Consider the following 13,413-nt stretch of genomic DNA (forward strand, 5'->3'; position numbering starts at 1 on the left):
ACAGGCAGGGAATCAACATGTCTGTGACTGTAATCCCTGTAAACCTGACACTGACAGCTGTGCTCGTGTGATTTTGCCAACAGAATCCTCCATACATTGCACCAACATCTCTTTCTCACGTTGCGAAGCAAATAAAAGTATACGAGGTCATAATAGTCTTTCTGCATGTTAAGACATTTCACCAGTAGTTACCAAAGCGAGTCATTGAATAATTTATTCAACCAATTGGTTTAATCATAATAACTCTTGAAAGATTTTAGCATGGTGATAGATATGATAATGTGGATGTATTTGGTCTCAGTGGAATAGGTTGCTCTGCTGCTGTTGGTTTTTGCTGCTGTTGCAAGCAAGTACAGGAACTTCTACCAATGCATGTGGCCACGGTGGTGCGATTATTTACTGCCGATGAACAAAAAGCATACAAAAAATAACCCAAAGCTGATCTACACAGGTGGAGCTGGGGACGGTGGAGGGTTTTTAGCCAGCTATATAAATATCAAGATAGTAAGCTGCATTGGAACACGAACCAATCAGCTTGTATCTGGCACTCTTAGGTCACGAATGTAGTATATATTTGTCTCGGTTGGTGTATCTCCGAACACACAAAGACAAAAGAGCTCAATTATAATCACAGTAATTCAGGAGAACAGGTAAACACACTACATAATACGGAAGGAGAACGGACGAAGGCTAAAGAGCAGAATGCAACTTATATGGGGAAGGTAACTGAAGATAATTAACAAGACACACCTGAACATAATGAACAAATCAACAGAAGACAGAAACCAGGTCACAGGGGAAAACACAGAGCATGTGGGGAAGTCCATATCTGGATATCATTCAAACTACATACATTTGCACGGTTGTGACGTTAGTACCTCCTCAGTACATGATTTCAGTCACAACGTCATACATTCAGCTGATTAGAAGATTTAGAAAGGAGCCCAGCTTTCCGTGTCTGTGTAGCAAAAATAGACTTTTTGTCTACGTTTGTTGTATAAAACAATAACATTTATGGATGTGCTGCCAGTCTGAATTTCAGCGGCACTGTAGTAATCTGTTTGTGCGATATATCTTAAATATATTTGCTCTGGAAACCATAAAACCACTCACAATTCATTTCCAGAACTGGGGAGGTACTAAAAGGCTAAGGAAGAGACACCTAAACACATAAATCACTCCATATACAAGCATCGCGTGCAAACGTATACATGATCGCCGTGTGTGATATACAAACAGCAGCTAGTTTACACGTTCTCTCTTGATGAAGATGTATCCGTACACACCTCTTCTGCATTCGGCAAGTGCAAAGTTTAATAGTTGCCCTGGCAACCTGACCAGCCTTCAACTTGCATGCTGTTTATTAGTGGCAGTGGTGATGTATCCCACAGTGCAAATGAATCCATTCCCTGTGTGCAGTTACTAGGTATGCGAGAGTGGAATGACTGCATGGTGAGGGCTCTTTCGGGAAAGGCCTTGAGAGCCAGATAGTACAAATGTTTGAGAGTTTTAGTAATGATAACAAGTCTCTGGAGGAGGACTCCCTCCTGTTGTTTTACGCCAGATGTAGCGAATGGTTGACAGGTAACAACTACTAATATTATATATAGCCAGCTGTTTTCCCTGTTATTCCATCTGAGAATACATGATGTTTAAGCTTTACAAACAAGGCACTGCAAGAAGGCATGCTTCATTCCTAGTAGAGGAACCCAAAACCACTAATCGTGTGTTGACAGATCGTTTCATGACATCTTTTAGCTCAGAGAACACTTACACCAAACAATGTTCTGACTCAAATTGAGTTTAATAGGAAAATTAACAAGCACGTCAACTATTTTGACCCGGGAGGTATTTCGTACGAGGCTCTGCTCATCAAGATGTAAATAGCTGAGTGATTTGGAACGAAATCTCAGAGGATCATCAGCTAAAGGTTAAAATATAGAACAGCTGCTTAGTAGCTGGAATAATCTCACAGTGTGAAAGCCCAGAGGGCAGCAGATGTGTGAGAGGTTTTTTTTTCCCATCTCATCCAGAAATGTGCACAAACACCATGACAGTAAATGAGTGTGGAAGGCAAGAATGAAGCAACAAATTGAAAACAAAAACAACAAATTGAATTTTTCTTGCAGGCATAAAACACGTAGTGAGAACCGCTGCAATAAACAATGACATTAGCTACGATCCCATCACCCTGCTTAAATGTGCATTTTGATGTATCACATCAGAAATTAATAAAAAACGTAGTTTGCAAAAAAATTAGCTTGAGGTGGATTTTGACTTTTAACTTGATTCCTCCATGTACACCAAAAAATGTATGTGCACAAGAGCATAAAGTGAAAATGATATATGAAAATAAATATATTCAGTGGCTTCTCCCACTTTTATTAGTGATATTTAGTGCCAGTTTATCAGGAAGTGACCATTTTGTTGTCTTTTTATAATTATTTTTATAATTAATTTTGTTGTGTGTGCTGGGATAAATTAAACGTCATTTGCCTTATCGTCACAGTTGTGGTGCTTCGTGGTATATGGAGCAGCCTGAAGCATACTCATTTGTGGATTGGTTTTCTCAGTTAAAATCTAAGGGCTGAGTCTGTCCATATAATCTTATAAACCCGACAAAGCAGAATGCACTTCCATGGAATTAGAGAAGGGAAGTTTGTGAGTGTACGTATGAACCTTCACCTCCCTAGCTCCACCTGTCTAGATGTGCTATGGCTAATTTCACGTATGCTATTTGGCAGCAGCGTCATGGCTGCACGCTCACAGTAGCATAGCTGTGCAAACCACGTCCCGAGAGTTGTCGTGATAAAATATGGAGTTCCCCTCCTTGATTCTATCACTTTATCAGGCATCCTTCTGCAGAGATTTACTGATAACACTCTAGGACAAATAAACGCAAGTCCAGCCTTTCCGACCATTTGCTTAATGGGGTCCTTGGGAAACACAGAGATACAGGAAAGGAAGGGGACCAGAGGAGATTGGGGTGAATAAACTGCTTCTAAGTAGCTTCATAAAACACAATGTGTTTAAACACAGCTGTGCTCTGACTCAACACAGGGTGATTACACAGTGTCAGTGTTTGTGTCAGTAGACACGTTCGTGTGAGACAATCTTCTGTTAGCATGGCCGTCACTTCAGCTGGAGCTTAATCACACTAATGGGTTAAATCTGCCTGTTTTGTCATAACATACAAATAACAATCCTAGCGGTAGCTGGCATAGAGTTAAGTGGACCTCCACAATTTGACGAACCAAAAAAAGTTGGGTTCTTTAAGAGACTTAGATTGGTTATCATAGGAAAGTAATCTCTCAATTTAATTTTCAAAGAATTTTTACATTTATTTCCCACCAATGTCATTTCCTAAATTAAGTATTTATCATCCAAAGTTGATATAGCGCATTATTTTTGGGGTGGTTAACTGATCCAACATCAGTGTTGGCTATTTCTGTTACCACTAAGCCAATACGTTGTAATCCAAGAAGCAGCCAGGCGACTATGTGCTAAATTTATTCTAGTGAGCGTTGGTGTTTGAAAAAAATCCCTGGAGAAAGTTATTGACGGACTTGCTGTTGTTACTGTATGTTTATGTTTAGCTAACGGTCACAGACACATTCAGAATGAAATAGAAGTCATGTCCACACACAGTGATTCTGAACGACCTGTGGAAAAGGCTCTCGCCCCTTTGTTTATAATACTGGGTGGCAAATGAATGACGAAACCTGCAGTGTGTCCGGGAAGTAACCGTAAATCAGGTCTTGCTTACTTACCTCCCAGACTTCTAACAAGGACAAGACATTCATCAGGGGGGAAAAAAACTGATTTCAGGGGCCCTGCAACAAGTTAGACAAAATTAGACTGGTCGGACTGAATAATCAGACATGATCAAACGTCCTTAAAGTCAGTGATGCAGAAAAGTCACTTCAAAGTTGAATTATGCCAACGATGAAACAGAGCACACTGTCACTCGGAAATAAAGAGGTTTGTAAGAGACTTACAGAGTTTCTGATAACCTTATCAATGTTAATTTTGTGATGACAGACTTCCTATTACCCTACATATCTATTTAACAAATAAATAATTATGGAGAAATGCAATATTAATTTAGAATTATTTTATAATCTTCTTTGCATCTACTACAGATAAGCTTCTAATAAAAATAAATTGTCCGTTACAATGTACAAAATGGTCAGCCTAGCAACAAGCTAAAAACTGCAACAATAATACAGGAATATTAGTAGTGGAGATCTCTAAGGTCATTTACATTTGGAAGATGGCATCAGTTGGTTTTGTATGAAGCAAGAGAGATAGAACAATTTTGGTGATACAAGTATGGTGTAAGGGCTCCTTTTGCGGCCAATACAGCATCAGTTGGTCTTGGCAATGACAGATATAAGTCCTGCACAGCGGCCAGAGGGATTTTGAGACATTCTTCTTGCAGAATAGCGGCCGGGTCTCTACGTGATGCTGATGGAGGAAAACGTTTCCTGACTCGCTCCTCCAAAACAACCCAAAGTTGCTCAATAATGCTTAGTTCTGGTGACTGTGCAGGCCATGGGAGATGTTCAACTTCACTTTCATGTCCATTAAACCACTCTGTCACCAGTCTTGCTGTGTGTAGTAGTGCATTATCATCCTGATACAAGACACCGCCTTTAGGATACAGTGTTTGAACCAATGGGTGCACAAGGTCCTCCAGAATGGTTCGGCAGTTCTTGGTGCCCATCTAGCAGTATTGGGACTAAGGAATGCCATGATATTACAGCCCAAAACATCACTGATCCACCTCCATGCTTAACTCTGGACAAGCAACACTCTGGGTGGGACACTTCTTTGGTTCTTCTCCACACCGTAAGTCTCCCAGATGTGGGAAAGACAGCGAAGGTGCACTCATTAGAGAACAATGCATGTTTCACATTGTCCACAGCGCAAGATCACCAGGCTGGTCAAATTTAACCATCAAACCTCCAACACTAAATTGGCCAGTGTTTAAGTTTCATTGTTTTTAGGACACATGAAAGTATTACTGGTTTCAGTTTCTTGGATCAATAATCTAACATACAGCATTGTTATTGATAATGATAGTTTAATCCATATCAGTAATATTCACATCACATTTAGCTTTATAATACTTGATGTCTAATAAACCAGAAAAGTAATAAGACACTTGAGGCAGCACAAATTTAGCAAGAATTATCAGAAATGAGTGCAAAAAAGAAACATGGCTCTTGAGGATAAAGTGCAGAGAGCTGAGAGCAGGACGAGGCAAAGCAATTAGTGAGTAAAAGAGCTCAGCTGAATCTCTACAGCACACATCCCGAGGGTTCGAGCTCATTTAACAAGCCCAGTGAGGGTTGAGGTGCGAGTGGTTATCTACAAAAACAAAATATAATAAGAGTTACTGAGAACGAAAAGAGTCTGGTTACTTTGAATGTGTGATTTCAAGCTGCTTAGATTTCATTCACCAGAATATGAAACTGAAAGACTCTGAGCAGATGTGTGTGTGTGCCCATCATCACATTCAGCTGAGGTCAGAGGTCAGGGAGCTGCCGGCATCCTTCCTAAATAATAACAAAACAACTTGAAAATAACAAAATCAGCCATTATTCAACTAAGAAGAGACATGGAAAAAAAATGGTATCCAACATCCTGGGGGAAAAAAAAACAATCAATTTCAATCTCATTCCTTTACTGAAAAATACACTCGTTTGAAATCCCTTTCTATTTAAGAAGTGAAATCCCTTTCTATTTAAGAAGTCAAATAACCAAAGTTACATTTCTCTCCAATTTAACCAAAAGTTTTACATATGTGCAACATTTGAGTCCAACATTATACACTGACATCCAGTACTTGGACTATATTTAGGTTTTCTTTAGCTTTTTGCTATTGACTGCAATCACCTGGGAGGGTTTATACAGTTCACTCTTTTGTTAGGTTCTCTGTGTCACACACATCATCCAGTGTTTGTTAATCATGTCTACCTTCTAAAACTTTAATAATTAAAAATGTTTAATTTTATAATAAATGCTTTATGTTTTAAAACTTATATAATGTAATTGCTACCTACACGTCAGCTAACATCCAGCCAGAGGGAACAAGCTCAGTGGAAACCCCCAAAACAAACATACCAACTTTACAAAAAGGAGGGATTTTTTTTTTTCTTATAAACAAACTATTAAAAGGTCACAGATGAGAACGGTTTGTTCTGACCGCAGTATCTAGACATCCTTTTAATTAAGAAACAGAAATGAAAGAAAATTGAGTAAACAGGAGTGGAGGAAGCGATAGCTGGCTTTTGAGAGTTTATGTGAATTCCAGCGGTGAAAGAGATTAGCGTGCTCTTATCGTGTTCTTCCTCTCACTGCTGTCCAACATGTTATTACTAAGCTTACCTGTGTTTTAAAATCCATTATCGGGAGTACTGTATCGCAGTAATGAAAGGCTTGCCAGGGCATCTCTCCACATATCTGAGGCATGTTACACGCTTTGCTGCGTTTGAACCAGACAGATTGTTCACACCTTATAAAAACATCTACACAGGACCGGCCCACAGCGGTTTGTACCAGCACTGTATAATATCTAACGGTGTCATGCTATGGATTACCAGATACCAGAGGCTAGTAGATCAACTAGATCAAAGCAGATAGGATTTCATCTGAATGCATAGGAATTCAAACCTTCATGCTTAGTGTTTTTTAGGGGTTTCAGAGTTTAACAGTGCAGTCTTTACAAAAATGTCTTCAGTTTTTGTTTCTACAGTGAAAAGCATACTTTTCAAAGTATGCTTTGGAAAGCAAGAGAGTGATGTCTGTCTGTCGGTCTAATATAAATATATAAAATGTGTGTGTGTGTGTGTACATAACACACACACACACACACACACACACACACACACAAACACACACACACATCTGATCTTCAAGTGCAAAACTGCAGTCTTTCAAGTCATTTCTCAGCATTTTATCAGAAATGTCTTGCTGCCTCCATCTAGTGGTTGAGCATAAAAAGACATCAAGTGAAGAGAAAATGGCTGACACCAGAAAGTTGACGTCAGACGAAAAGAAAAAAACAATCCACAGCAGATGTCTGAGCCAGTAAAGAGTTTTATTTGTTTATATTAAATCAAAGGAAAGCACTATAACATACTTCACAAACCAAAGCCTTGTGGTGTAGTACAGAGGTTTTCAATCTGGGTTCTGGAAACACAAAGCAGTGCATATTCTGTAAATCTCTCACAGATCTCTTCTAATAATTGTAATCAGAGGTGTTAAACAAGAAAGATCTGAAGAATATACGCGCCGCTGTGGGTAACTAGGTTTAGGATTAAAAACCTCTGGTTTAGTAAATCTGTAATATCAGAAAAAGAAAGATTTTAATATGGCATATTACAAAAAAAAAAAAAAAAAGGAAGTAACACTAGTGGACAAGAAAATATTTTAAATAATATAACTGTACATTTTCTTAAAAGGTGACAAAAAAAAGACAACAAAAACATAATAAGAAAAATGAATTCCTTCTATAAACAGAAGAAACATAACTACAATCTTATTATGAAGACTACATAAAAAAAGCCAATAAACACCTTTTTTGCCATTAGAGCACAGGGCCTGGAAATGGAAAAAAATAAAAAAATAAAATGAAAAGTATCACAGTACACTCAAGAGGGACAGCGAGTGGTCAAGAGCAAGAATAAGGCAGGAAAAGATTAAAAACACCTCCCAGAGAGAGAATGAGTGATGAAAACAAACCATCAGACCGTTTCATCTTAAGATGTGATGCCACTGTTAATATTCACGAAAAAGCTCATTGTTAACCGAGAAGATGACAGAATGAGAAACAATAAAAAGATGCTAGTTACATAAAAAGACGCACACTTTTTCAGCAGAAACAGAATGCAGCCAAACATGCTCGACAGTGCAACACTTCCGTCTGCTTCACTCATAAACAGGTTCTTTTAGAACTAAAGAACGCCGGTACAAAACTAAGAGACTGCAGCTGCAGGGGCAAAAGCCTTTTGTGCATGGGGGGAGCAGATTTATCAAAACTTCAATACAGAAGTTTAAAAAGGTGCGGTCACGATTACGTTGTTTGGCTAATTTTCTTAGGCTAAATTAAGTCATTTCAAAAGAAATGTGAGCATTCGGGAATTTTCGGCAAAAGTAGATTTCGCAGTTGGTCACGCAGATTCCCCGCACTGCCCAACAGAAAAATGCTTGGTTTGAAAGTGACTTTCGTGCTTCATAGAGGGATATAGACCCTTTTACCCATGAAATGTTGCTAATGTCACCACACCTTACATCTCTGCTTGTGTCAATCATCCTCTCTTCTCGCCTACTTGGACCACAATGAACAATGCAAAACAAATAGAATTAGAATTTTAGTAAAAGCGACTTGATTGATTTGACTCAAAAAAAAAGAAAGAAGAAGAATGGTTTTGAACTCAAAACTCTAAAATGACCTGGATGAATGCATGAATACATGGCAAAAACAAAACAAAACAAAATATTGTGGACATGGCACACATATAACATTGTTATTGTTTTCTATTACCAACCTCCAGAAGTGGAATAGAAAGCTACACAGATAACAACACAGAGAGAAGAGTGTGTTTTGGGTCTCTGGATCTCGGTTATAACAGTTTCTCTGGGAATCTGGCAACATTTTGCCCGGATCTGGCAGTCAAGAGGCAAGAGATGGACATAAAACCACTCACGATATGGTGGGGGAAAAAATACATTCCTGAGCTATATTTAGATATCTTTCTTCATCTCAAAATATTTGGTCATTTGAATCTAGAAATTCACAAAATATACTGCATTCATTTCAAAGTCCTCACATGCGTGACATGCGGAAAAGTCCACAAAAAAAAAAAAAAAAAAAAAGAGCCAACATCTTCGCATCATTGCAAAAAAAACAAAAAACAAAACTACTGCTTAAAACCAAAAGATCGATTTTGTTCAGATCAGTGCAAACTTCAACATGAGCAATAACAATGATACGCGTTCCACGTCCACAAATCACACCTCTTAATGACATTATAAAAATCCCAAAGTTTTTTTTTTTTTGTCCCCGTAAAAACCCCTCAAAAAGATCAGAGCTGCAGAGAGAGGGCCCATGCTGAACAACGGTGGGAAATACCATCACAACAAACGTTCACAAAAGAAGACGTCCACAACAAAAGTTCGAAGGGAGAGAACATGAACAGATTAAACAAGTACAAATACAACTGACATATCAGAAGCCGCATTACAAGTCTGTATAAAATCTGAAATACGCACAAAGATATAGTAAATATACAAGTAAAATAGTTCCTTTTTATGGTCTAGATTGTTCCAGCCATCTGAGACAGTCCTGTGCTAAAGATCTGCATAGCCAAAGCTTCTATTCGCTAACTATGGACTGGATCAATATCAGCAAAATACAAAGGTTTTTCTTTTAGATTTATACCAAAGATCATAAAAATTTCAGCGCCTACTCACAATTCGTAGTTCTTAAACTTTATCTTTGTAAACAGTTTGCCCTTTTTCTGTTTCAAAAATACATTCTAGTCAGACAGAAAATTGTGAGGCATATATATATATATATATATATATATATATATATATATATATATATATATATATATATATATATATATATATATATATATATATATATATATATATATGTGTGTGTGGCAAAGCTCTCTTTTATCTTTTTTCCTTTTATACAAAAAATATGCAAAATAACGCTCTGTACACATCATATACACTCCTCTTTCGATAGTACGTGACTGCGCAGGAGGAGAGGCGTGATTCATTGAATTCTGTCACTTGAGTAAGGGAGACTGGCCACATTCTGAAGGACGGACTGAGCGTGTACGAGCGGCTTTGGCTCACCCACGTGCCAGCAAAGTGATCGCTGATTGGTCAGAAAACCACAGCGTTATCATGCGGTTAGCTTAGGGCATGCTTCAAGCTTCAGGCAGTGACACCAGAGACTGCTGGTTAATTTAGTCTGCTACGAACCAGACGGTTCAGGATACCGAACATGTTCTGTTTCTGTACTGAAAAAAAAGAGTTCTGGTGGCGTGGCGAGGGGGGAAAGCTCAACCCATCCTGCTGGTGTCTCGTATCACAGCATTTGGTGCATCAATATGGGCTGGTATTAGGCCGGCTGTCGACTCCTTCTGTTCCGTAACACATCATATTATCATCGTCTTCTCACCGTCTCCGCATTCAGGACCGCCCCTATCCTTTGGGCTGCCATCGAAATGTCACCGAAAGCCGCTGTGACCTTCTAATAACATCCAAAAGCAAGGTGTAAAACAAGCACATTCTTTTGGTTGCATGGCTTCGAAATAGACCAGCAATGCAACAGCCTGATCCAGTCATCGGTTTGGCATTGCTATGGCTTCTGTGTTCTGATTGTCACTCGGCACAAGGAGTAGATGCACGACAGGTTCATGTTTGTTTGTTTCATTGTCTTTACAAATCAAAGCGCGCGTGAAGCGCCCTGATTGGCTTCGCACATCTGTTAAGCGACGAACGGAGGTGTCTTGGGAGGCAGATGGAGCATGCTGAGCAATGGCGGCCGGCGAGAGACGGCGTCTGGGTGACTCATGCAAGCGTGCTGATTCACTTTACATCAACGTGTAGTGTTTATGCGCGAGCTTTGCGTTTGGGAAAATGTAAAGATCTTTTTTATGCTTATAGAAGTCTGAGTGCTATAGGTTCTGTGCTTTAGTCGTCATGTTCACGGACTTGTATGTATACATGCATGATGTGGCTCTTTAAAGTCTGTCGCTGCGAAAGCTGTCCTCTACCGAGGGGTCAGGGAGGACCATATCGGGGTCACTGAGCATGCTCAGTCCATCCAGACTGAGAGGCTCAATACGTAGTTCATCCTCCAGGGGAAAAACTCCTTCCGAGTCCAAACACTCTGGGACTGCAGACAACACACTGCTGATGTCCTTAGACAGGCTCGGGTTGGAGTCGTCTGAGAGACAGAACAAAAAACGCTACATAAGCAATGGAACGGAAAACAGTACGGAGGTCTTAACATACTGTTGGACTCCTCTTGTGTTGGGAAACTCAAAACAAATGAATTGGGATGCCAAAATGTTCATGGTTAAAATTATCATGCGACACAAGAGTAAAAGGCAGCTGAAATTTCAGCTTCGCCTTCACAGGAATTTAATACATGGAAAAATAAATTACAAAAACACAACAGAAAAAAAACTGTTCATTTCCATTTTAAAATATGTTAAAAATATTAGTGTTTTTACTGTTTTTTTTTTTTTTTTTAATCAAATACATGCTGCCCTAATTATTATTTTTTTTTTAAATGTTGAAAGAAATTATCATGACCCCAAGCTTTAGAAAATAAAAAAAAAATGTATATAAACTACACTGGTAGTGACCTGTAAAGAGGATTTTAGTAAAATAAATATTCAAACTTAAATTTCTTTCATATAAAGTCTTTTTCTCATGTCTTTTTTGATAACTGGTTTGTTTGAGATTTGCCAGGTCTTCTTGTAATCAATTATGCACCTACGAGAAGAATGTTGTTTCACATTATTAATAAAGACAACAGTTTTCACGCAATACGGGGAGGAAGAAATACCTTTCTGAAAATGAAAAGCCTGAGCTTTGTGAACTATGGGTATGCTCAACTGCCAGCCAGCACAGAGAAACACCAGCAGCTTCAAACACCTGTCTGATTGCCTAACAGTGTGGAGGTTTTTTGCCAAATAATAAAATGAATTTGCTTGAATAAAATGCGTCTTTATAAGACTTTATTTGATCAAGCTCTGCTGCGCTCTAAATTGCTCAAAAATCTTTTGATCTTGAAATAATCTCGGTTCAGCTTTTGCAAGATAATAGTTGTTTTCACGCCTTTTGCAAGAAGTTGCACTAAACCATACTTTTCATCAAGAAGATGAACATACACGTACATATACTGCTTGAGGACTATGACTTTTTAATAATGCGGAAAAAACTTTTTAAGTAGGTTCACCAATTACCTAAAAAAACTACTCCTCAAACCTGTCTGAGACTGGTATCAGTTATCTAAAGAGATAGAGATATAAGAAATAAAACACTTTCTATTAATGTTTGCATAATAGTTTGGAACACACTGTATAGTCAGCTGTCGGACGACTAAAAATCATCAGACATTTTCTTGTTATTGTCATTTCCATTTTCAGCCCATGAATGAAACTCATTTTAAGAATCTGATTTAGTGTTTTGAAAGCTGATCATGAGGGTAAATTCAATTCTCATGATGACTCACAATGACTTGCTGTCTGATCTTCCGCACCTGTAAGGATGATGTTGGGCACTCCTCCTCCACAATTAGAGTAGAGCATGTTGGGCCTCATCTGAAGATGGTCTTGCAGGTTGCCATGGCTACCACCCAAGCCCATGAGGGCGGTCTGGGAGCAGTAGAGGTTGGAGGAAGGGTCAAACCCTCCAGCCATAGAGCTCATGACATTCTCCAACATATTATACTGATCCTGCTGTTTAAACACACACAAGATATTCATTGCAAAACATGATCGGCTTGGGAATCCTAAAGTGTACCTAAAGATCTTCTAGATTTACCTGATAGGACGAACACTTGGACTGACGTCCAGAAAACTGCTGCTCCATAAAGGGATCGTTGAAAAATGCTCCCATGCTGTTGTGCTGCGAGCAAAAACAAGATTTAGTGTTTTTCTGTTCAGCCAAGAATAAACAGCATCTGTAACAGTGTCTTTCCCTTCAGATCCCTGCTTGAATCTACTAACGTCCCGGAGGGAACTCACAGTGCTGGAATTAAAGTCGAGCTGGACATTCTGCAGCGGGGACACAGGCTGGTGATGCTGTTGCTGCTGCTGGCCACCGGTGGCTCGTTGCTGCACCCCTGGATGCTGGGAGCTCTGCTGCATAGACGGATGGGACTGAGGAGGAGGCTGCTGCTGCTGCAGGGGCTGCTGGGTCTGCTGGTAAAGGGGATAGGGAGGGGGCGGCTCCATCGGCAAGCTGCTGGTGTCCAACGCAACCCCCTGAAGAGAACGGTAGAGTCATAAAAATCATTTGACTGGGAGCTTGGCTACTGTACGCCCTGTTCCTGGCAAAAATGAACAACAAACCAGCTGCCACATTTCTAAGAACAGGGCACAAAATATATAAAAGTACACAAATACATAAACATGAGCGATGGAGTTGAGTTTTACAGATGCCACTACCATCTGGTTCAGTATTGTGTTTCATACAAAAGAGATGATTTTTGAAAATGCTACACAGGGTATATTGACTTTTTTAAACTGCATTTATTTTCATTTTAGCAGCATGACAGACATGGTAATTATGAACAACCATTGTATGGAAAAGAGCTCCTTCAAAATTAATAACTGAGGCTGGATATAAAATTCCCATTTCAATTAGATT

General features: G+C 39.1%; 1 protein-coding gene and 1 long non-coding RNA gene across 6 annotated transcripts in view; both read right to left on the reverse strand.

The window, feature by feature from the left end:
* Positions 1–5,132: 5,132 nt before the first annotated feature.
* LOC122348232 lies at positions 5,133–6,489 on the reverse strand. Its single transcript, XR_006251283.1, has 3 exons — positions 6,394–6,489; positions 5,466–5,561; positions 5,133–5,373 (listed from the first exon to the last, which is right to left on the reverse strand). It is a non-coding gene; the product is annotated as an uncharacterized LOC122348232 (long non-coding RNA).
* Positions 6,490–7,086: 597 nt separating this feature from the next.
* The window catches only part of crtc3 (CREB regulated transcription coactivator 3), a 35,462-nt gene continuing 29,135 nt past the window's right edge, over positions 7,087–13,413 (reverse strand). For 2 of the 5 annotated variants that reach the window (XM_043245901.1, XM_043245899.1), the window contains 4 exons: positions 12,789–13,028; positions 12,586–12,669; positions 12,302–12,500; positions 7,087–10,978 (listed from right to left, as the gene is read on the reverse strand). In XM_043245901.1, the coding sequence (XP_043101836.1) occupies positions 10,773–10,978; positions 12,302–12,500; positions 12,586–12,669; positions 12,789–13,028 (729 nt within the window). In that variant the 3' untranslated portion in view covers positions 7,087–10,772. Of the gene's footprint in view, positions 10,979–12,274; positions 12,501–12,585; positions 12,670–12,788; positions 13,029–13,413 lie in introns of all 5 variants that reach the window. The other 3 variants (XM_043245900.1, XM_043245896.1, XM_043245897.1) reach the window with 2 other exon arrangements.

Source organism: Puntigrus tetrazona, chromosome 7 (assembly GCF_018831695.1).
Source record: "Puntigrus tetrazona isolate hp1 chromosome 7, ASM1883169v1, whole genome shotgun sequence".
In the NCBI taxonomy this organism is placed as follows: Eukaryota; Metazoa; Chordata; class Actinopteri; order Cypriniformes; family Cyprinidae; genus Puntigrus; species Puntigrus tetrazona.